Genomic DNA, 22742 nt, shown 5'->3' on the forward strand with positions numbered 1-22742 from the left:
AGAAAGAGGAAAAAAAAAAAAAAAAAAAAGCCATGGGGAAAATAATCATTCCCACCAAGGTTTGTATCGATTTCACCTGCCCTGACCATGAAGCGGGTTAAGAGTAGCCAGTGGTGGTGAAATGGTCAGCGGCGATATCATTAGCTTGTTGTTTACACAGGGAAGCAGGGAGTTAGAGGAAGGCTGAGTGTCACAAGCCACTTTCTTCTTCACCTCCTTCAGCTGATCAGAGGATCATGGTATCAAGGAGGGATTAGTAGCGACTTGGGATTTGTGTGATTGGTTAATTTATTGCGGTGATGGCAGGTCTTTCATCTATGGCAACATTTAATCAGCGCAGCCACAGAGGCTATTACAGGTTAGCTCCTTTCTGGAGTCAGTCCGGCTGTGCCATCAGCTCTATCACAATTCCCCTGAAATTTCCAAATTATCTGGAACAGGCTTTAGCTTCTCAGTAATAAAAATTAGAACAGATTCCTGATAGAAGCTTTTGCTCACACAGGGCCAATTATAAATAGTACAGCCCTGCCTTGGAAGAGGGAGACAGGGGTGAGGGGGAGGGAGGGAGAGAGGTAAAAAAAAAATCCAACTCTGAGAGATGTGCGAGGAACTTATCGTTCAGCCTCTGCTCTGCTCTGATCCAAATCCGGGTGGCTGAAAATTTATATTAGATCTTATCACAGAGGCCTAAGTCGAGAAAAAAATCAATGAAGGTTATCTTTTATGTTGCAGCAACTTGTGGAAATATTGATTTTCATTTTATAGCGAATTTGGAGCATCAGTTTGTAATCACTTCCTCGCTGACTACACTGTTTCGGTCACTGTATCTCTTACACGGGGAATGGTAACAGGGCTCAGGGAGGTGAAAAAAAAATAATAGTAAAAAAAAAAAAAAACACCGGCAGAGTATTGAAACCACTGGAGTGAAGGCAGAGGGTGGATAAACCATAACACACTGCACAGACAGGAAGCTTTTTATGCCGGCTCTGACAGGGATGATAGTGTGTAAACTGATATTTAACACTGTACCTCCGTCAACAAAACTAATATTGACTTGTTTTCTAACATCTCATCATTTGAATATTTATAATTAATAATTCAAATAAACTTGTAATATTAAAGAAGTTTTTTTTGTAAGTGACATATTTAATATCCAATAGGGGTCAGCATATTTTTACATTAGCATGTTTTGGACAGGAAAGAGCTTCCATACGTCACATCCGCTGCTTGTGATGTGTTAAGAGCAGTTTGTTTATTGTGCACCTCCCTCTCTACCAGGGAAATCTAAATGTTCTGCCTGTCAGTCTGCATTTCTTCAGGCCTCGGCCAATCAGGCCAAAATGATCAGGTCCTTAAAATGTTTTTCATTTGCATTTGGCTCCTCCCCCTCCTGCAGACACCGCTGCGTCTTAATCCTAAATATGTCGTGTGCGGTTGCTCCTTCTGCGTTTCTTTGTCTGCGTGACGTCTGGTACATGCGGCATGCTTACAAAGCACGCGGGCCACCATTGTCGCGATCGATGCATTATTTAAATCTGCACTAAAAAAAACTGTCACTGGGTTTGCTGCTGCTCTGTTTGCTAACAAAAGGGGAAGTAGAAGAAAATAGTGGTGAATCAAGATTAAATCAAATTTAAAAATTTAAAAAAGTTTCTATCTCAGCAGCAACTAAAGGATTAATCCAGATTGCTGTAATAATTTGAACACATTTCTAACAATGGGAAGACGTCTAGTTAAGGTGGTATTTTTGTCCCTGTTGGCTCCCATTGAGAGCAGCTGGAATATCATGAATTCCCAGAGGCTCAGGGGGGACGGCGGAGAGGCCTCTCGCCGCTGAATAAGAGATGGCTCCAGTCTGGAGATCTAAGGAAGGGTTAATCTGATTCCCATTTCAGATAGTCGTCCTAGCAACAATCGGCCGGTCTGCTCTGCTCCTTTGACAGGGGTGTGAGATTTTCAGGTTAGCCAGATAGAAGACTTTATTGTGAGGCTAATTTGAAATGTGAAATCGAGGATGACTTAAATTACAGAGGTCCTCTCTCTCTCTCTCTCTCTCTCTCATCTGCTGCCAGGACGGGATAAGAGGATGCCAGGAGAAGGAATAAGAATATCAACAGACACAATTTACTGTCTGTGTTTGATCAGTTTGGCAGTGTAGTTTGCCAGCGTGCAGATATAAATATATATACACACACACACACACACACACACACACACATATATATATATATATATATATATATATATATATATATAGGGACAACGTAGGAATCTGTCTTCATTTAGTGTCTTTAATTTGCAGACAAAATCCAAACAGATTGCTATCATCTCCCTGGGATGTATTTGCTATTTGTAAATAAATGCTCTCTGAAAAAAAAGAAAAAGTCAGTTTGTCCTCCAGCCTCCAGGACTAGATAGAGTTCATGGAGAGAGAAATGGGCGGCTGGAGGAGGAGGAGGAAGAGGATGAGGAGGAGGGGGCATGCAGGCGCACTGCCTGTGCTCATCTCTTGTGCATATCTGTGCCAATTCAGACCTTTAACATGCTCAAGTGACATTTGCATTTATCCTTGAAGGTAGTTTGCCTTCTGCGGGGGAGGAAGGAAGTGAAAAGCGCGAGCATTTTCTTCTGTTTCGTTAGGCAGATGGACGCCGTCCTGTCGCCTCGGACGGAAAAAAAGAAAAGAAATGAAAGTGTCAGGATTGCACTCCCAGACCCATTTTTTTCTCTTAGCTCAACTATTTCTGTAACATCCTAATAAAGGAGGGCTCCCCCCTGGGGTTCAAAGTATAATGGCCTTGAAATACTGACGTTTTGCCTTTGAGTAATAATAGTACTACTGTACTGATGTGCCTGGGATGGTGCTCACACTCACACATCCAACGCCTCCATTTTGCAGGAGGCGAGAGTAAAAGGAGCACCAAATAAAACAGAGCAGGAAATCACATGAGGATAAATAGAGCAAGCAAGATCCCGGTGACACCGCGGTGGATGTCGCACTCTATCTCCCTTTTTAGTTTTTTCATTTCTTCTCTCGATGGAATAAAACTCACACGCTTGACCTCTGACTGGGGAAGAAAAACGACCTTACAACATTCAGAATAATTTTTTTCTTCCCACGGCATATTATAAAAACCCCTAACCTCAATCGGCCTTTGAAATGGATACTGATTCTTTAAATTCTTCCCTGCTTGTTTTCAGGAAATGGTGAGATCCTGGCGATAGCGAGGCACAATGTGCCCAAAGTTCAGCGCTGAACGCTCGCTTCCTCCTCTCTGAGAGTCGCCAGCCTTTTCTTTCTTTCTTTCTTTCTTTCTTCCTTCCTTTCTTTTTACATAAATCCCAAAGACCCTTTCTTAATCTTTAAGAGATTAGATGCTGAATCATCGGGGTTCAATCCTGGATGATTATTCCTTGTTTTTTGACTCACTTGCTCCCATTTTTCACCACCGTGCAGCCTCACACACCCACACACACACACACACACACACACACACACACAAACGCACACACATTAACCTGCTCTGATTCTCAAATCTTCTCAGCAATGTAAAAAAAAACAAAAAAATGAAGAAAAAAGGGGATTTGGGATGGACTTTGGTTGCATGGTGTATAGTTTCTGAAATTGTGTGTTTACGTCCATTCAGAGCAGCAGAGGAGCGTAACTCAGTGGTTATTAATGTTTCTTTAATCACCGAAATAAGCAAATGATTAGTGTGTGTTATCTGTCCCCGTCCAGAAGACGAAGAGCACGGTCCCGGTGGTGCTGAGCGCCGGCCCCAGGTGGCTGCTGGATGTGACTTGGCAGGGAGCGGAGGACAACAAAAACAACTGTGTGGTGTACAGCAAAGGTAAGCAAGCAGCGCCGGCATCCTGTTATCTCTCGGAGGCGCGACACACCACGCCACACAGCGCCGCCGCCACAGAAAAAATAAAAAGAATATAAAAGACACTGACAATCCTCCATCCACTCCACTCCCCACCTGCCTGTCTGTCTTCCTCTCCATCTGTCTCTCTCTCCCTCTTTCTTTTACTTTTTTCTCTCTCTCTTCTCTTCCTCACTTTTCAAAGTCACAAACATGCAGAAATAATTGCACTACGAGGACACACACACACACACACACACACACACACACACACACACCACACACACACACACACACACACACACACACACACACACACACACACACACACACACACACCATATCTGTTTTACTCCAAAGAGTAATTTATATCACTAAACCTCTGATTAGGAACTGAGAAACATCACTTGACACACAAAGTTAATGGTCTTTAGATTTCACAAGGTAATTAATGCCTACTCTCCCCCCCATTTCTTTTTTTTTATGCTCCTCTTTTATACTAAGTGAATCCACTATCTCAGTGCAGATAACGAGCAAGGCACAAGTGGAGTAGGGGCTCTCCATTTCAAATAATTTGCTCTCGTACTAATACAGCGAAAGATTTATCTGGTGCATCTATAATAAATCAGACAGCACTGGATATGGATTCATGTAAATAAGCGAAATATCTATCAGAAAAAGAAGAAAAAAAGAAACATGTTGTTTATTCAGCCTTCACCCTTTAAAGCACAAAGAAAACCCCCCAAATGACTCACTGCCATGGGGATAAACCCCCCTCAATCTGCAGCATTGTGTCCGGCTTGCCCTCATTAAAACGGCCTGACGTGGACGTGCACAAACCCTCGTTTTTTGTTGCTGATTGCACGAGGAGATGCTTCAAAATGTTTGCAGCCCTGACACCAGCAAGTTTCCATGAAAGGGCCAGGCTTCTACAGCTATAATTGGGTCTTGACGGGTGTTAACCAGGGAGACGGGCTGAAAAATAAACACGTAAATAAAGATGTGTTTTTGGATCCCAGAAAAGGGCGAAGGAGAGGGGCTCCATTTATCACTTTTCAAAAAGTGATTACCCCGTGACAATACCCCCCCACCCAAAGCTGAAATGGAGCTTCTTCCCCCCTCAAAGTGAATAAGTGGCAGGAGTGGGATTTGCAACCGGGATTTTCAGTCTCCCAATTCTCATCTACTAATCACTAGACTGCACTGGGGAGTTATCCTCTTAACCGGCTACTTAACTTTGTGCTCTTTATCACCAAATCATTAAAGTTTTGATAAGCTGTGAAAGAAGATTATGCACTTCTCTAAAATCTTCTAATCTTTTTGCTCAGAGACCGACTGTATGAAACAAAAAAAGGGGGGGGTAACAGGATTTCTCACTTTATTTTGTCTCCTCCGCCACTCTTCATACATGTGTCCTGGAGATAGCATCATCATCATCATCGCCACCTCAGCTGTGTATCGTTTTCCTTTTGTTTCGCTTCCCGTTTGACCTTATTAAATTACACACAATGACATCTGCAGACGTCCCCTTGTGAGAGTTGTTCTGTGTTGTGCTGTATAAGTTCATTACAGCAAATCCCCCCCCCATAAGTATCTCCACAAGCTTGCCAACTGATGCGGACGATAATAGAGAGGATGTTGAATACGAAGAATTAATTTAAATCTCGCCGTAGAAGTTAAGTATCTCTCGTCACCTCGTAGTTGCGCCGTCTTAAGGCACAAAATACATCAGACGCCATTTTGTTCCGCTGATATTTCACTTACATTTTTTTCGTTTTGTGCTTAGTGATGGAAGTATCTTTTTCCCAGAAGAATTTTGAGTTTTCTCATCCCGAAAACTGCTACAATAAATTTAAAAAATTCGCCACCATGATACCACACGGTACAAAAACTTCAGGCTGTGTAATTCCACACTCGACTCGAACAGCTTTGTACCAACTCTGCCACAGAGAGCTTTAGATAAATTGGTTGGGTGTCCGTTTTTCATGGCTCTATATCCAAATTTTTGCTCCTGGCCACTCTTTTTTTTTTTTTGTGGTGGACTGGGAGTAAGTTCAGAAAGCGGTGAAGTGTTTGATGCCGCTCATTCCTCTTCACCGCCAACCTGCAGGTGTGGGCACCCTCTGGAGGTGACACTGAAATTGAATGTCATTGCACTGAAAAAACACCAAAACTTTGTCAAATTCAATTCTGAATCCGGCCTCTTTTTTTTTTTTTTTTGCGCTTCAGTTTTTGAAGCAGAGCCGGAGTCGTGTTTATCGTGTCAACGCTACGGCACGGATCGACTAAAACGAAAAAAAAACAGGAACTCTCTTCCCACCTTGAAAAAAAAAAAAGGCTGAGGCCTAGACTGTTTATATCTTCACCCTCTGCAGGCTGCTTCATTGCTCCCTGCAGATGCGTCACTTATGGAAAACAGTGAATATCTCAATACACAGTATGCTTTGCAGGAATATGCTTTGGCTTACCTTTCAGTGGTCTCGGCTTTTCTTTATGGCTGCCTGCAAAGATAGTAGTGGTTCACTTTGGATGCTTGCCAGGGTGAATCTATGGGGGAGTATCTCTAAGTAAGGACTGGTGATTGGTTTGAGTGGCTGTAGCTTTCTGCTGGGTGTTCTGTCTATGATTTCTGCATTACATTTTTTTTTGTACAACCGCTCATCTTCCAGCACCAGAACTTTGGAGAAATATGTGGAGAGAGGACAGGATTCCTCTGGGAGTTGTATTCCTAGCAGCGTGTTATGTATAATACATGCACTGGAGTGTGTAACAAGCAGCAGGGAGGTGTATTCAGGTCCCCCACGGGGCGCCCCCGGTCATCAGCACTGAGACAAGCTAACCCTATAGTGTCAAATATAGATTTATTTTTGGGATCCCACATTTCCTGTCTTCCGCCAACAATCTGTATTCCGTTTCCCCGTCTGTATCGTTTTGTCCAGACGAGCAGAGAGGACAGCAGCATTTCACCCATTTCCAGAAATTAGAAGTCAGTGGTAATATTTGAGGCATTTTAAATGTCCTAAATTAGGATTGACAGAGCCATCCCATGAATATGAATCCTTTTTTTGAATTCCCGTTTGCTCAAAATAAGAGGCAGCAAGAGCCCTGAAGAGGAAGTACAGTATCGTTTTTTCCCAGGCTGTCAGCGCGGCCCTGTTTGTTTTACATTAAACTCCCAGGAAGAGCCTTAGCAGCCAGCCATTACTAAAACTCTCAACTCTACCGGCACGCTAACTCATTATCGAGAAATCCACCTGGAACTCCCACAATGCTCTCCTCCACACTCCGACAGTTTCTTTGAACCCCCCGAAGTTATAAGAAACAGGCAGCAAGTCTGCAGAGTAATTATATGTTACAGTAAGGCTGGAGATGGAGGAGAGAGAGAGAGAGAGAGTGACAGACAGGGACTCAGAGAGAGAGAGACAAACCTGTAGAGAATTTTCCGTACCGATAAACAACAGATTGATAAACAATGCAGCTCAGAGATTCAACAGAGGAAAGAAATTCAGCCCCATTTTGATTTTTTTTTCTCTTCTCCCAGTTGGATGTGTCTGTTCAAAAAGCTGCAAACCTCCCAGATCGAAAGAATTTTAGCAACTGTTCGGTTTCTCTTATTGTGAACAAATCCCATGAAAAGAACGAGAATGCATTTGTCTTCTCCTCAAAACTTTCTGACCTCCCTAACCTGTTCTACTGAAGACGTAAATCCTTAAAAACACGACATGAATACATTCCTGAGTGTAAAATTGTGCATTTTGTTGGGAATTTTCAGGGATTAGTACATGTTTGGTATTTACAGCTGGACTGAAAGAAACCATGGAGCTGTCACAGTCTGGATCTGTGTGCAGATGAACTCAGACTTTAAAAATATATAGCTAGCACTATACTTTAAAATTTGTGTATTCTTGAAAATGCAAAGACTCTTACTGTAAAGGAACATTTTATTTCAATAATAAATTAGTTATATTTGATCACATTTGCAGAGAATCTTAGAGGACATCAAAAATGCCTTTTTAAACCTTTTAAATCACATTAATGCTCATGTTGTGCACCTATTTAACAATATATGAAATAATAAATATATTTCTCCTCATTTATTTCTCAAAATCCAATCTTCTTTTCTGCCTGTAAAACAAAACATGACGTGTGCTTACGTAAGCTAGTACAGACTAATTTCAACCAATAATATCCATCCTTCAATCAATCTGCAACATTTAGAGACAATGGAGGTGTGTCAGTGGAGCCACAGTCCTTCCCATAAAAGTGGAAGTAGTCATCGTGACGTCAGCCATTGGTTTGTGGACCACAGGTTTGAAGCTTCGAGTTAAGCATTTAGTCGGTCGCCCACTTGGTTTTTGGCTGACGCCATCTTGTCGCCAAAATTTTACTATCAATCACAAGGTAGCCCCGCCCTAAAGCATACCCTGCTTTATGGTCTATTTTACTCTAAATGGGACCATAATTTACTATCCATCATGCTGTATTGAAGAAAACTTAAAACTAGAGATTGAGACCATAAACTCATGTTTACAATGTTTACTGAGGTAATAAATCAAGTGACAATGTATGCAATCAGACTTCTTTTTGCAACCAGAGGAGTCGCCCCCTGATGCAAGTTTAAGGCATTTCTGCATTGGCCTCACTTTTTAGACTTTCTAAGTCTACCCCTTTTAAGCTCCTTTCTTCAGCTAACGTTTGCTGGAATCCAACACGGTCACATGACTGTACACTAAAAGAACAAGTGTCATTTTAGGTCTACAGTACAATATATGACTTCATTCAGCCTTCTTTGTGCCTTCCCCATTGTTACCTGCTATCTGAGCCCATTGAAACTATGCACACTCAATGTGACCACATTATGTGGCATTATTCAGAGGTCACCTAAACTTTTCAACAGTAAGCCTCTTAAGCCAGACCACATTCAGATACAGCTTGTCCAATAAGTCTCCGGAGCAACTCAGCCCCATTGTTCGTGCAGAAATTGACCAATGTAACTAGGCCGTTTTACATAAGCCCGGACAGTGCCGAATTAGCCAACTGGCTGTGTCTTTGTATTATTTCATATTCACTAAGTCTTCACAATCAGATCCTTTTTTTTTTTTAATGCCTACATTTGCTCCTTCCACTGCTCCAGAGCTGTGGACCTCTGAGGCAGAAGAGGAACTAGCATGACTTGCCTGGACAGATTTACTATCTTTTTGACTGTTTAAAAGAAGAAATAAATAACTCAAGCTTTCCAATGTATTGCCAAAGACATTTTGAGTAGTTGTTTTTTCTTCCCAACAGAAATGAAAGCGTTAAACTGCACTGTTTCCTGCACTGCTGCCTGGCAGTATGCAACATTAAACAGTGAGAGGAGAGGACTCTCACAGTTCAAAATGTAATTGTTCATTTCAACCCTCCTCCTTTTAAAATGAATAGGAGGTGCGAGGGTTATTATCTGTTATCTGGGAACATAGCGAAATAGTGTGACTGAATAATAACTAAACAACTGACACAATGTAAAAATTTCATTATCAGTGTATTAAAACAAAATTGTACCCTAAAGGAGTCTCCCACCACGGCTCCGAGCAGCCGACTAATTATGTTTAATTAAAAGACAACAGATCAACAGAATCGTTTTCATTAGGAAATTATTAATGATTCCACTGCAGCAATAATTGATTGCACTGAGCCGCGCGATAACTCGGTACGGTCAGGCTGGAGTGAGCTGGTTTTTTTAGGCATTTGGCAGCTGTTGAGCAACGTGTCTTGTGGCTGGAAGCCTCCACATTAGCAGCGGAAGAGAAGTTGTAAAGCTGGCTTTGTGGCGAGGAAGAGGAGGAGGAATGGCGTGTGTGTGTGTGTGTGTGTGGTGGGTTAAGGAGAGCTAAAATCCAAATCGTACGGCGATCTGAGAGGATTTAACCATCCCACACATGCAGTTTAGGAGAGCAGGCATTCATAACACGCACAATTTAGTGAGACTGGAACACACTTTTTATTTTGGTCTACAAACATGTTCAAGAGGGTGTTTCCCCCCCCATTTTTTCTTTCTTTCTGCCTCACTCTTAAGCATATAAACCACACACACACACACACACACACACACACACACACACACACACACACACACACACACACACACACACACACACACACACACACACACACACACACACACACACACACACACACACACACACACACACACACACACACACACACACACTTTGCTCCATTCAGAGCCATGTGAAAGACGTCAGCTCCAGACGCTTCCTCCGGCAGCCTTTTATGTGCATTGTTCTCCCGCCGTGCAGGCAGCTTCCCTCTGCTAGACGCTGTAGCACAGGCACCAGACGCCACACACTCTGCCACAGCACCCACATTCACTGTGAAAACACACAGGCGCCGACCAAAACGCCATTACCCAAGATCTGAATAATGGCCGCCGACACATATACTTCCATCCTGCATTCAGCGTGGACTAAGCCTCGAGACAAAAAGCAACAATACAGGGAGGGAAGTGATGGGCACTGATGAGGGGACCAGATTGTTCTTCTCATGCACCGCCACGCAGCATTTTTTTTGCAGCATGTGGTATCTTTTTTCTTTTTTTTTTTTTTGGCGCGTGCGCCTTTGACTCATGTTGTGAGTGTGCGCGCCCGTCGTCCTTGTATCAGTGCCACGGAAAGGTGTCAGGCTAATGAGCGTGGGCTGTCCTTAGAGCAGGAGGGTTTGGGTTGTGCCATTCACTCTGCATATTTAAATGCCTTGTAGAGCTTAAGTAGGCCCACTTTTCCATGTCAGGGCAGCGTTCAATCCTGCTGCGACCATTAATTATGATACCATTGTGCTCCAGTGTGGCTAATAAGAGTGATGTATTGCACCCTCGTGGCATTATAATCATCTGAGTGAAGTACCTGGACTACGCTGAGCTCGCTTTAAGCACCACGTTTAAAAAAAAAAAAAAAAAAGAGAAGAAGAAGAAGAAAAAAAGAGCAGTGAGCAAAGAGGAGGCTTCTTCCCTTCCTCTCAGTCTCTACCGCCGGCTGCAGTGGTTAATGCTCGCACATGAGTGTGTCACAGATTTAACTTCCCTATAATTGTATAATCAATGATGTGAAATGCTTCGGTATTGATCATGCTGGATGGCTGATTGTGCGTCTGGGACTGAAGCTCAAAATACTGCAAGTGCACGGCAGGCATTGGAGGTGCACATGCACCCTCCCTTTCTGCACTGTATAAGAATGTGAAATGTCCTCAAACACAGAACAGCCTAAGTGGATTTTTGAGAAGCGGCTTTTTAACATTTGGAGCATGTCTCCTCAGTGCTGAATGTGTTCAGATGCAGATTGTGGGGGGAATAAGAAAAAAAGATCACATTTTTATTACATTAATCACTGCAAGTTAATGTGATTATATGTACTTTATATTTCCATTCCTAACTCCCGCTGCCTTAACGGCATAATCAATGGCCGTTTTTCATATTCATTGAAAAAATTCTGCGGATATGAATATAAGCTTCTGGGAGATTTTTTTTTTAATCTACTGGCGGGATCTTGAGTCAGTAATTAAAGAGGGTCCGTTATGTGTGTGTGTGCGTGTGCGTGTGCGTGTGTGTGTGTGTCTTCTAAAAGCCCTTATGCCTGCTGTTAGGCCGGGTGTATGATGCAGCCCAGCGCCCCCGTCTCTGCTGTGGTAAGTAGGTGTGAAAAGCATTGTCAGTGTGCTTCAGGATAAAGCCCTGCTGCTGGATGCCATTGGTCAGAGTCAAAACCCCCACAACCACCATCACACACACACGCATATACACAAGATTCTGGAGCAGGTTGAGAAGAAGAGTGTGTATGTGGGAGAGAGGATGTAGGGGGTCGTGGAGGGGTATGAGTGTGTGTGTGTGTGTGTGTGTGTGTGTGTGTGCAGGGATAATCAGAGACAAAAGCTGAAAGCTGGAGAGAGGGGCCTTTCTGCACATCCACACAGCTTCTTTTTTGGTGGTGGAGGGGGGGCGCCTTTTTTATCAGGCTCGAAGGGGGTCACAGTGTGTGTGTGTGTGTGTGTGTGTGTGTGTGTGTGTGTGTGTGTGTGTGTGTGTGTGTGTGTGTGTGTGTGTCAGACAGCGTGAGCAAGAGAGATGGAGGGAGAGCGATAGAGGAATCACTGGGGTGGAGGGGTGTTTAGATCGTCAGTCAGCGTGATGGAAAACCACACGGTTAAAGTCTCTCTGAGGGTTGACACACAGGACTGCAGCGAGTGGAACTAAACAAGTGAAACTGAGTCTAGGTGAAACTCTGATGCACTGAGGGAGAGAGGAGATGATCATACTAAGGTGGATGGGTGGGGAGGGGGAGAAAAAAAACACAATGAAGGGGGGGAAAAAAGAGCACATGACACTGGAAGAAAAAAAAATACTGCTATGATACCGCTAGCTTAGAGAATAGAGTTAGAACCATTCAATTCGAACCTCATAAGGTCTGCTGAAGCGGGAGCAATTTTTCCCTTTGATAATGTATACCCCCCCTGAAAATCAAGGCCGGGCCAAAACATAATCAGATTTACTCTGAAGAAATAGCTCGGCGCATTACAAAATTGTTTCGTGGGGTCGCCACTGTGTTCATGCGGCAGAAAGCGGCGATAACCTTTATACATACCTTTGCAGCTAATCCATTTTATTGATTGTACATCCACCTGCGCGGGAAAGAAAAAAACACACAGCCCCCGTAGTCTTTAGAGCGGCGTATCAGTGTGATATCACCGTTTCTCTTTTCTCATTGCAGCACACGGAGAAACGCAACTGCACGCCACCTCTAGCATTAGTGCCTTATCTGTGGGTTGTTTTATCGCGCTTATCTGCTCACGCGATCTTCGCTATTCCACCCCTCTTAAAGTCCAATGCCATTGGTAAGGACACAGGGAAGCGTGAGGCTGGTTCCACAATGAGCTTTAAAAGGTGTAGTTGTAGCAGTTTGGCAAATGTGATACATGTAAAGTTGTGAATCCTGCTAGAGGGAAGCACAGCTAATACATGTTTCATCTTGTATTTGAATCATTTGGAGATTCTGAGGTTTTTTTTTTTAATTCGGTTGGTTGAGGATGCCAATTTTTAACTCTGAAGAACCCAAAAAAACAGGTTCAGAAGAGACTCTAAGGCACCCATACAGTTTCTATAAAAAGAACCCTGGTGTCAGATTTGTAATTGGTATCGGCAGTTGCTCTGAGTTGAGGTATTGTAATCGGTGGAACAAACTATGGTTTAGGTAAGTCAACGACAATGTTTGGTTATGCCTGTGCTATGGTTATGGGTAGGCAAGGAAGGAAGTGGTCAAGGTAGGGGAAGATTGTGGTTTGGGCTCCTGCATAAGAGTCTGATGTGGTACATGTCAGGGCTGGGTATCAGTACTTGTTACCTTTAAGGTATCGACTGAAGTGACCCAAGAACTATCAAAACTTCTCCATTCAAATGATACCTGCAATTGTTTCTTTTTGCGCCCAGATATAGAAAAAAAGGACTATTTGTCCAGCAACTATAACCCATTCAGCTGTGATTCCCGGCCTGCACATGGCTCTGAACACTGAGATGTCTGAGCTGGCGGCTAGCGGCACGTTGCTAACAGCGCAAACAGCACTAGTTAAAGCAACAGTTCTGTAAAAGGTAATCGTTTTAACCTGCCGGGGAACCGTAGGGTGGAGGTTATGGTTCCATGACAACGCCACCGGGGAACGGCGTTTGAGCCTTAACTGCAATGAACACTGTGCGCACACAGCTTGTATTCACACGATGGGTATCAAATGAAGTTCTATTGGTATCGGTATCACTTTAAGGGTTTTGGTAGTGGCATCGTGACATTACCAAGCCCAAGTGAATGCCCACCACTCCGACATCCATACAATGGTCTCCTGACTACATATATGGCACAGTACTTCCTGCTGTGGAACTGATCATTGGAAAATGGACGTAAACTGTGATGTGCTGAATCATCCACGAAAGATGTAGTTCCTCATGTGGATTCAGGCAGAGGGCATTGACCTGTTTTGCCATTTAACTTTGAAGACTTCTTGTTCTGATTCAAATTACAGTAATTTACAGTTAAGTAACAGCCCTGTTTTCTACATTTAAAGGTTGTTAAGACGTATGCCTTGTGTCTGTCTTCACCATGACACTGCTTTTGGCTGCTATCAGTATGAGCACTTCCTCTAGGTTGCTTTAGTGCCTGAGCTCTGCTGACCTCTGCCTGTCGGCGCTGGGTGACAGAGATGGGTGCCCCTGCTACTTGTGTGCGCTCGCTGTGTGTGTGTAAAGGAGAGAGAGAGAGTGGACAGAGCTGCGAGCGAGCGAGACAGGCGTGCTGTAGGTACAGTAGTGTAGAGGACTAGACATCAGTGTCGTCCAGGTCAGACAGGGCCATCCATTCTCCAAGCCCCAGGGAAGAGAGAGAGAGAGAGAGAACGAGAGGGAGAAGGAGGGAGAGTGGAAGAGAGGTGTGTGTGTGTACAGAAAAAGAGAGATGGAGGGTGGGGAGGGGGGGGCGTTGATGCACTGTTTCTCTTAACTCTGTCAAAGCCACTCCATTGTGCTCCCCCGTGCAGTGAGTGGAAACCAATCTGTCATCGCTCCACTAGCCAGCATACTAGAAGAGGGTTAGACCGCTGGAAACACAAGTCTATTCAATGTGAAATGTAACCGGAATCTGAGCCCCTTGGATTGAAGAAAAAAAAAAAAAAAGTGAAAAAAAAAATTGATGTGAGATTTTTGAACTCCGCTCTCCCACAGACTGTGAAATGGAAGCCGTGAGTACAGTATTTGGGGTCTGAGATAGGTTTCAGTCCCCTATCTCTGCCTTTTTTCACGGAGAGGTGATTGACATGTTTTGTTGATGGAACTCTATCCAAACCATGTGAGGTTTGCATAGGCATGAAGGGCTCAGTTGAATAAAAAAATAAAAGACAGACATCCTCGCTCCATATTACCCAACAGAGTTGGCCTCATTTGTTTAAGTTTCTTTTTTTAAATCTCTCTGGCATTGACATTATTGAGACCGTCACACAGGGGTGACTGAGCAGCAGAGAGTCCTCAAGTGGAGCTGTGAAGATTTCAGCTTTCTTTTTTCCCCCTCCATGTTTTCCTTACACCCATCACCTATAGAAAGCATCATCACCTGACCGGCGCAGAGAACTTGACCGCCTCCGCCGCTGCCCTGAGCCCGCTAAGCCTGCATACTGTTGAATAGTGGCTACTAATGCCGTGTTCCCATTGCCATTTGGAGTCACTTCTTCCCCTCTCCTCGCAGGAATCCCCCTCGCGCCATTTTCCCCCTGTAATCTCCCCACTCCTCTCTGTTGTGGGGTGGCTCGCCCGCTGCTCCCGTCACTATCCCACAGCCCCTCTCCTTCTTACAGCCGGCACCTCCACCATTTTAATCCCTTTGACCCGAACCCTGTGTGTTTCCCTGTATCAACAGCTCCTGGAGATTACATCCTGCCTGCCTCCTCGCCGCTGCGTACTTCAGTCGCTGTGGCTGCGGCCGGCTAGTGCATGCTAGGGTCTTAGTCAGACACTGCTGGGTGTGATAGCCACTGTGGCTAGTTGGCTCGGTCGGGGTCGTGGCCGGAGTGCAGGCAGCTGGAAGAAATGAGGGGGGGAAGAAAAATCGGAGCTGGCATCAGAGGTTTGTGGCCCTCAGGAGACCAAGTGGAGACTTGAGGAGGGCTCTGACCTCAAGTGAAAGTTTGTTTAGGTGAAAGGAAACATCGGACACTTTGGGGAAATAGAACATTACTATTTGATTATCTCTCTCAACTACTCTCAGTGTTCCCTTGAGCAAGGCATCAAACAACAATTATTGAAGGTGTTCGGTGAGCAACAGTTCTTCAGCTATACGAATAAATGGATGAAGGTGTGTGAATATAAAGCATCTTAAAGGAGACATATGCTCATTTTCTGGTTCATACGTGTATTTAGGGTTGCTACTAGAATTTGTTAACATGCTTTTATGTTAAAAAAAACAAAAAAAATTCTCATACTGTCTGCCTCAATATAAGTGTAGTCATCCTCTGTCTGAAACGCTCCGTTTTAGCGCCTGTCTCTTTAAGCCCACCTCTCGAAAAAGCTCCAGTCTGCTTTGATTGGTCAAGGTTTTTTGGTCTTCCCCATATGCTCTGTCACCTTCTTCACAGCTTTACTGCAGCTGGAGAATCACTGTATGTGTCAACGACACAGAGTATAGCAACACTTCTTCCGGTGACGTACAGTTGTGACATCACAACATCGTTTAAAGGCACAGCTTCTGGAAACGTGTTGTGTGCATTTCTCTGTGGATTGAGCGTTTTTGATTCATTCACAGTATTTATAAAGCACCAAGATCTTCCTTATAATCAAAAAAGACATGGAAATCATATTTTCTACAATATGGGACCTTCCAGGTTTTGGTGGTTTGCTTAACTCAATTATTTTATAAAAACAATACTATACTAATACTAATACTTCACCTTCAAACAGAAATACCTTCCATCTTAAACTAGTGTCATTGAATAGTGAATTAAATCTCGGTTTCAGTTTTCTTTTTTTGAACACATCTCTTTAGTTCCTCTTAGTTATATTTATTTAATTAGATTTTTAGATGAATAACCCCACATTGAAATCACCCTGTAACAGACACTGTGCTCAACAGTTTTTTTGTTTACTCTTGTGTTTTTTCACACATTTGTTCATTGTGTCATCATATCACTGGGGTAAACGTAAAATACAGCAGTGCCCCACTGATTTGCACCATTCCTATCTTACAAAGGAAATTTGTGACCCTCATATCATATTGCAAGATTTCTGGGTAATGAAGTGACTCAAAACAAATACAATATGACATCACTTGCTGACACCTAGTGCTGCAAACAGTGTGTATTGGAGGTAAAGGCTATGGATTTGTAGGTACAACTGAAACTATGAATAATTGAAATGATAAAGTAGTGCACTCCTAATTAAATACACATCATTTTAAGCAATTTCCAAGTACGTCAACATTCGGGGCAAAACTATGGTGAAGTTTGAATATTTCACTCAGTATGAGCATCATCTAACTTCAAAGAGGAAACAAGCAGATACGGTATACATATGTGATAATTACACACACTTCAGAAATGAGTTTCCCCCACAATTTAAGCTACTTTAGGGGAGGAATTAAGAGGAAACCGGGGTTCAAGAAGTTATGGGAGTTATCTTGAAGCAGCCTGTCAGGACCCATCACTGTTTCTGCATAGCTCTTTTGGAGAGTTAGAGCCGATTCTGTTGTGCTGAGCAGCAGCAGAGGGCCCCTCCCCTTCCATGTAGCGTTTCTGGTAATGGGCGAGGGCTTTATTGATGTGAACTTATGTGATCATTGCATAAAGAACTACCACGTCTCTCTCTCTCTCTTTCCTTCCCGCTCAGTTTTCCTGTGGGCCACATTAAATCAAGCCTCCGACCTAGACTCTGGTTAAATTAAACCCTATCAGCGTGTTGCCCTCTCATATCGGAGAACAGGCCTTTATATAGGCGGCCTGTAAATGGTGATTAGTCAGTGTTTTGATTAAAATTCAACCACATGTGTGATACTCCGACAGAGCCAATCACCTCCTCCTCTCCCTCCCTCCTCCGGTCTCTTTGTGCATAAACATATATTGAGACGTACACCCAAACCCTCCTCCCCCTCCCTCCCTCCCTCCCTCCCTCTCTCTGTCTGTCTGGCCTGTTCTCATGCCTCAGCAGACTGCAAGGCTGATTTAAGGGCCCTTACAAATGGGAAGGTTGCAAGTGAAGACAAAAACCAGAGACAAATCACACCGCGGCAGTCTCAAGGTTTTTCCGCTAAACCTATTCAACTGAGGAGGGGAGCGGCAGAACAGTGAGAAATATACACACACTCCATCCTGTCAGAACGCTTTTGGCTTATCTTGAGTGACTGTCAAGGCTGGGAATATCAGGGAATGGACAGAAATATATAAAATTAATAAGCCGCTGGATGTTGTCGGGAGTTATGATGCTTCATAAATCCTGGTTTGATCATGGCGGACAAGGCTTAAACCCACAGCTCCCTAATGCGCACAGCAGTGTTTTGGACTGGATTTCATTCTGTTTGGGAGATAGAAGCCCTTAGCTGGCAAAAGTAAGATTTATCTTCTCTCTATCCCCCCCACCCCACCCCATCCCATCCCCCATTTCTTTCATGAGTGACAAATATTAAAAAGAAGGCCTGAGGGAAGTTGGCAGCCATTACCACCTTTAATAGAAGGGCACAGGCGTAGCAGGGTGAAACCGGGGCCAACGGCAGAGAAATGCTATTCAAAGGAAAAAGAGGGAGGCAGGAGAGGAGGGAGAAATTGGTACTAACTTATCAGTTGTACCTCCTCGGTCGGGTCAGGGGTCGTGGAGCTTTTGTTTGTTTGTTTGTTTCTCGTACTGGAGGGATGGATGCTATCTCTGCTGCCATCCAAGCAGGGCCGCTCTGTCGAGTGCTGCGGGTAATATTTCATGTCAGGAATTAAGCAAGCCAGCCCACCGACTCCTTTCTACAGTCACACGGCCACCACATCCATCATGGTCCCCGCTTCCTCTTTAGTGTCGGTTTCAGTGTAGAACGCAATGGATTTACCCAAGAACTGCATTTAAGTACAAATTTGACAGTTGGTTACCTTACAAATTACAACTAAGACACAAAACATATGAAGGCATTGTAAAAACATCATCTACCTATCATGCACTTTGTATAGATTAGTTAGTTTAAACAATCAGCAGATTAATTCATCAGCATTCAGCATCTTTTCCTTGTCTTAAATTACAGTAAACTATATGACTTTGAGGTTTTGTTAGTTAGTCGGACAAGACATGGGAAGGTGTCAGTTTGAGCTCTGGATGATTGTCTTCAAAAGAAATTCACGTTTAACCACCCTAAAAATACATGGGACGATCAAGAAACCAGCAGATCAATCTGTAATGACAATAATCGTAAAATTGAAGGGCACTAGGAGCAGACCTCTACCATTGTTAACGTAAGTGAAAAACAATTGTGTATCTGTCCCGTGATTTGCACTGCTCTTATATGTTACGGGTTCTTCCTCGGTTCAGGCTAGACCCTTTCAGCCAGTTTCATGATAATCGGACCAGGGGTTTTCTCTGTGATCCTGCCGACAAACACACAAACAAACTGAACCAAACACATAACTCCTTGACCAAGGTAATAATTAAAAATAGTTTTAAATGAGCTCCATATTGATTTCTTTAGTAAGTGGCCACTTAATAACCATGATAATGTACAGCAGAGGGGATAATTGAACCTGAAGAGTGGTATATAAACGTATAGAACTTAGGAGTATTTTCACAGTGTTGTACTTGTACTTTCACCAATGTAAAGGATCTGAATACTTCTTCCACGACCGGCTGCTTTTGTCTGGATCACTTTCCTTTCAGGGGCTCCGGATGTGTAAATACGACGGTGTATAGAGAGACTAATTAGTCCACCACGTCTAATCTCTGGAGGCTATACCTGTCAATAAAAATGTTGTCAGTGACGATGACGTGTCTCTAAATGAAAGGCTCGGCAGTTTTGATATGTAAAACACATGTCATATTGTTTCATTCACTAACATCCCGATGAGACAAGTTGTCAACAGAAGTATAAATGACAACAAAGACATCTTTGCTGGACCGAATCAGAATAATGACATGCTTATTTAAGATTTTTTTCCTTCCCCTTGTTCTATTTGGGAGAGGTCATGCTTTTTGAACACAAGTTGTAGCGAGTAAATTTATTCCACTTATTTCTTGTAACGGCACGAAAAAGTAATGAGGTGTTGGAGATAAATATACCAAGACAATAAGCCATGCAATGCTACTTTTCTGCAGCTGCTTTAGTGTCAATTAGCACATCCCGGAGACTCTGAAGAATGTCGCCTCCTTATGTAGCTCCTCAATATGCAGCATCTGACTTTTATCCAATTACATTATGTGAGGTCCGTGGGCACGGCGGGCACGGCGCACATAATGGAGGATGCCATCTTTGGTGTGATATTCTTCGACACTTTTTTCTTCTTTCTCCATTGCATATGCCTATGGCTCTCACCATGAATTATTCATCCACACAGAAGAGGAGTGAGGAACCGGGCTCCATAGTAAACAGATTTTCTGCTCGCCATTTTCGCAAATCTGAAGTGTATAGGACATTGTAAGTACCAAATAATTACACGGTGGCCCCCTTTTCCCCTCCTGTCTGAGTGAACCTGGCCTCAGAATGTTATTTTGTCGCTGGTGAGTTAATTGAAGTTTGGTTGCTCTAGACCTCCAACTACAGATGAATAAAACCGGTGCGTGACGACACATGAGGACTCATCGTTTCATGTAATTCCATGTTAAAATAATCCTCCATTTAAATATTTCTTATCCCGCTTGGTTTATTTTTTTATCTCATCAAACATATTTGACTCAGGAAATGACTCCGGAATATTTGTGCTCCCTGAATCTCCCTCTGTTGATTTATTAAACCATAATAGATAACGGCCCTGGAATTTGACTCTGGCTATGTATAATCACTTTAGTTCCTTACTGGCTATTGTGCTGTGAAATAGAAAATATGAATATTACATGGGTTTTAAATCCCGACAAAAAATCCTTTTTTTCTCTCCCCAGAACAAGTAAAATGGACATATCCGTTGCATTACTGCAGCGCCCATCTTCGGCTAATGGAGATTTCACATTATAGCGCTCACATTACAGCACCGTGAAATGTGCTAAGCATTTAAGAAAAATGAACTTTTTAAATAGTCCATCAGTGTAAAAAAAGAAAAGGGATTGAGACATTTTTTTTCCTCTCTATTCTCTTGCTTTGGGGATTTGCCCTGACCTTCAACTGGTCGTATCTTCCAGAGCAGATCTGTGGCGGTGACACATGTCATGTGTTGGAGAGGATGGAGGAGGAAGCAGAGGAGACGAGAGGGAGTGATCTTGGTCGGTAGCCCAGTCGGAGTCGGGAGTCCGCCCTCATGTCAGAGGATGGGCATGTTTGGCCCAAAACACAGACTGAACCTCGTCTCACTAATCTCAGCACAAAAAACACCTTTGGGTGGCGGGGGGTTTGAAGGGGGGAGCGCTGAGGGGTTCAAAGCTGCCCTTACATTCTTGAGCTGTGGGGAGGGATGGTTATACGTTGTGGTGGGGTGGGGTGGGGGGGGGGGGACAAGAGAAAGAGTGACGGGGAGCATGGAGACCGGCGTGTCTCCAGTCTGTCCTCTTGTGGAGCCAACCTGGCTGAAGTCACGCCAAAGCCTCCTTTTCTCCTTCCTCCTCAGCTTTGTAGCGAAAAACCCTCCACGTTTTTCTCTCCCACTCAGGAGAGACAAACACAAACCACAAAAGAATAGACGACATCTTAAGACACACACACACACTTCCCCCATCTTGAATCTCAGGTACGCTATCTTGTACTTGAAAGCGCATCATCACATGTGAATGAAGTTAACACAACACATCGACCTGCGCGTCGGACGCATCGCTTGACTGAACACTCCCTTTTCACCAAGACAGATTGTGTGAAGGCGGTGGAATAATTTGTTATCGACTCAGCGAGCCTCTGAAATTGAGATAATAAACCCCCCCCCCCCCCCCAAAAAAAAAAAAAAAAAAGATTAACATCTGTACTTTTACAACGATGGCTAATGTCACACGCTTGACAACTATCATTACATCCTGCTTACTTTTGAGCGTTTGTTCCTTTAATCATCACAAGGCTGCATATTACCTTTTGTCTCGGAGCTAATTGATCGGCGGAGACCTCGCTGTTTGTGCGCGGTGCGCCTCGACTTTCAGCACATCTGTGAAATAAATAAATCATAAAGTTTGTTTTTTTCTCCACAGTCAAAAGAAACATTTTCTTTGTCTTTGTGTTTTGGTGCCTTTTGCGTCGATGCAAGGCTAAAAAAAATAATTAAAAAAAACGAAGACTACAACGTTTAGGGAAAAGCTCCTAAACGGGGGCTCTGAAGCTAGGTTTGAGCTTTGTCATCACGCTTGAAGAATTTCCTTTTAATGTACTGTAATGTGAAATTCAGTGGGGACAAGTTTAATTGAGTTTTACACAAACCAGTTGGGAGTAGCGCTGGAAGGTAGGTGATGTTGAGGTTTTTAATCTCTGGCTCCGGAGAGGCTTGTTGACGGAGTGGTTCTTTCTCTTTGTGGAGAAAAAAAGAGGAAGCCTAAGAAATGATACATCCGTGGATAAAACCAATTGGCAACCCTCAAAGGGACGGGGGGGTGATAAGGCAAATCCAGCACTTGTAGAGAAATAAAAGAATCCAACTGTTCATTAAAACGGGAAACAAAACAGGCGATTGAGAAGGAAGGCAGACTGCTCAGTGGAGGAGTGAGTGAAACAGACAAACAGAGCCAGAGATATCAGAGGCAAGGATTGGAAAATAATCAAGGATTTGTGAGGAGAATTAATAAGGAAGATAGGCACAAATAAGCATTTTTTTTGTCTGACTCCCTGCAAAATTAGGAGGGATGGACTACAATTATCAAACAGGGGAAATGGCATAAGCTACATAGACACCTAATTATAAAGGATAACCTAGATATGAAGGTTGCTGTCTTCTTATTTTACACACTTTGACTGTGAGTCAGTGGGGTCTTTTGTGCTCAGTAAAGCAGATATTCACTGGATAGAGAATATCCGGAGACTGTTTAATGTAGTCGTTCTCTCTTATTCTCTGCCAGCAGTCTATATATAATCCGTTGAGAAAAGGAACAATTTTAACTTCTCATAAAAGCTTCTTCTTTTTTAACCAAAAAAAAAAAAGTACAGATGATTTTCTAAGATAAAGCCAACAAACAATCAGATGAAAATAATAGATTTTATTACAATTACAATCCCCTCA

The 22742-nt window shown here is 43.3% G+C and overlaps 1 protein-coding gene across 1 annotated transcript in view; it reads left to right on the plus strand.

The window, feature by feature from the left end:
• Nucleotides 1-22742, plus strand: part of zfpm2a (zinc finger protein, FOG family member 2a) — a 120826-nt gene that overhangs the window by 72051 nt on the left and 26033 nt on the right. Inside the window, exon 5 of the mRNA XM_054621880.1 lies at nt 3740-3851. Coding sequence (XP_054477855.1) covers nt 3740-3851 — 112 coding nt within the window. The remainder of the gene's footprint in view (nt 1-3739; nt 3852-22742) is intronic.

Source organism: Anoplopoma fimbria, chromosome 20, assembly GCF_027596085.1.
Source record: "Anoplopoma fimbria isolate UVic2021 breed Golden Eagle Sablefish chromosome 20, Afim_UVic_2022, whole genome shotgun sequence".
NCBI classification, from domain to species: domain Eukaryota; kingdom Metazoa; phylum Chordata; class Actinopteri; order Perciformes; family Anoplopomatidae; genus Anoplopoma; species Anoplopoma fimbria.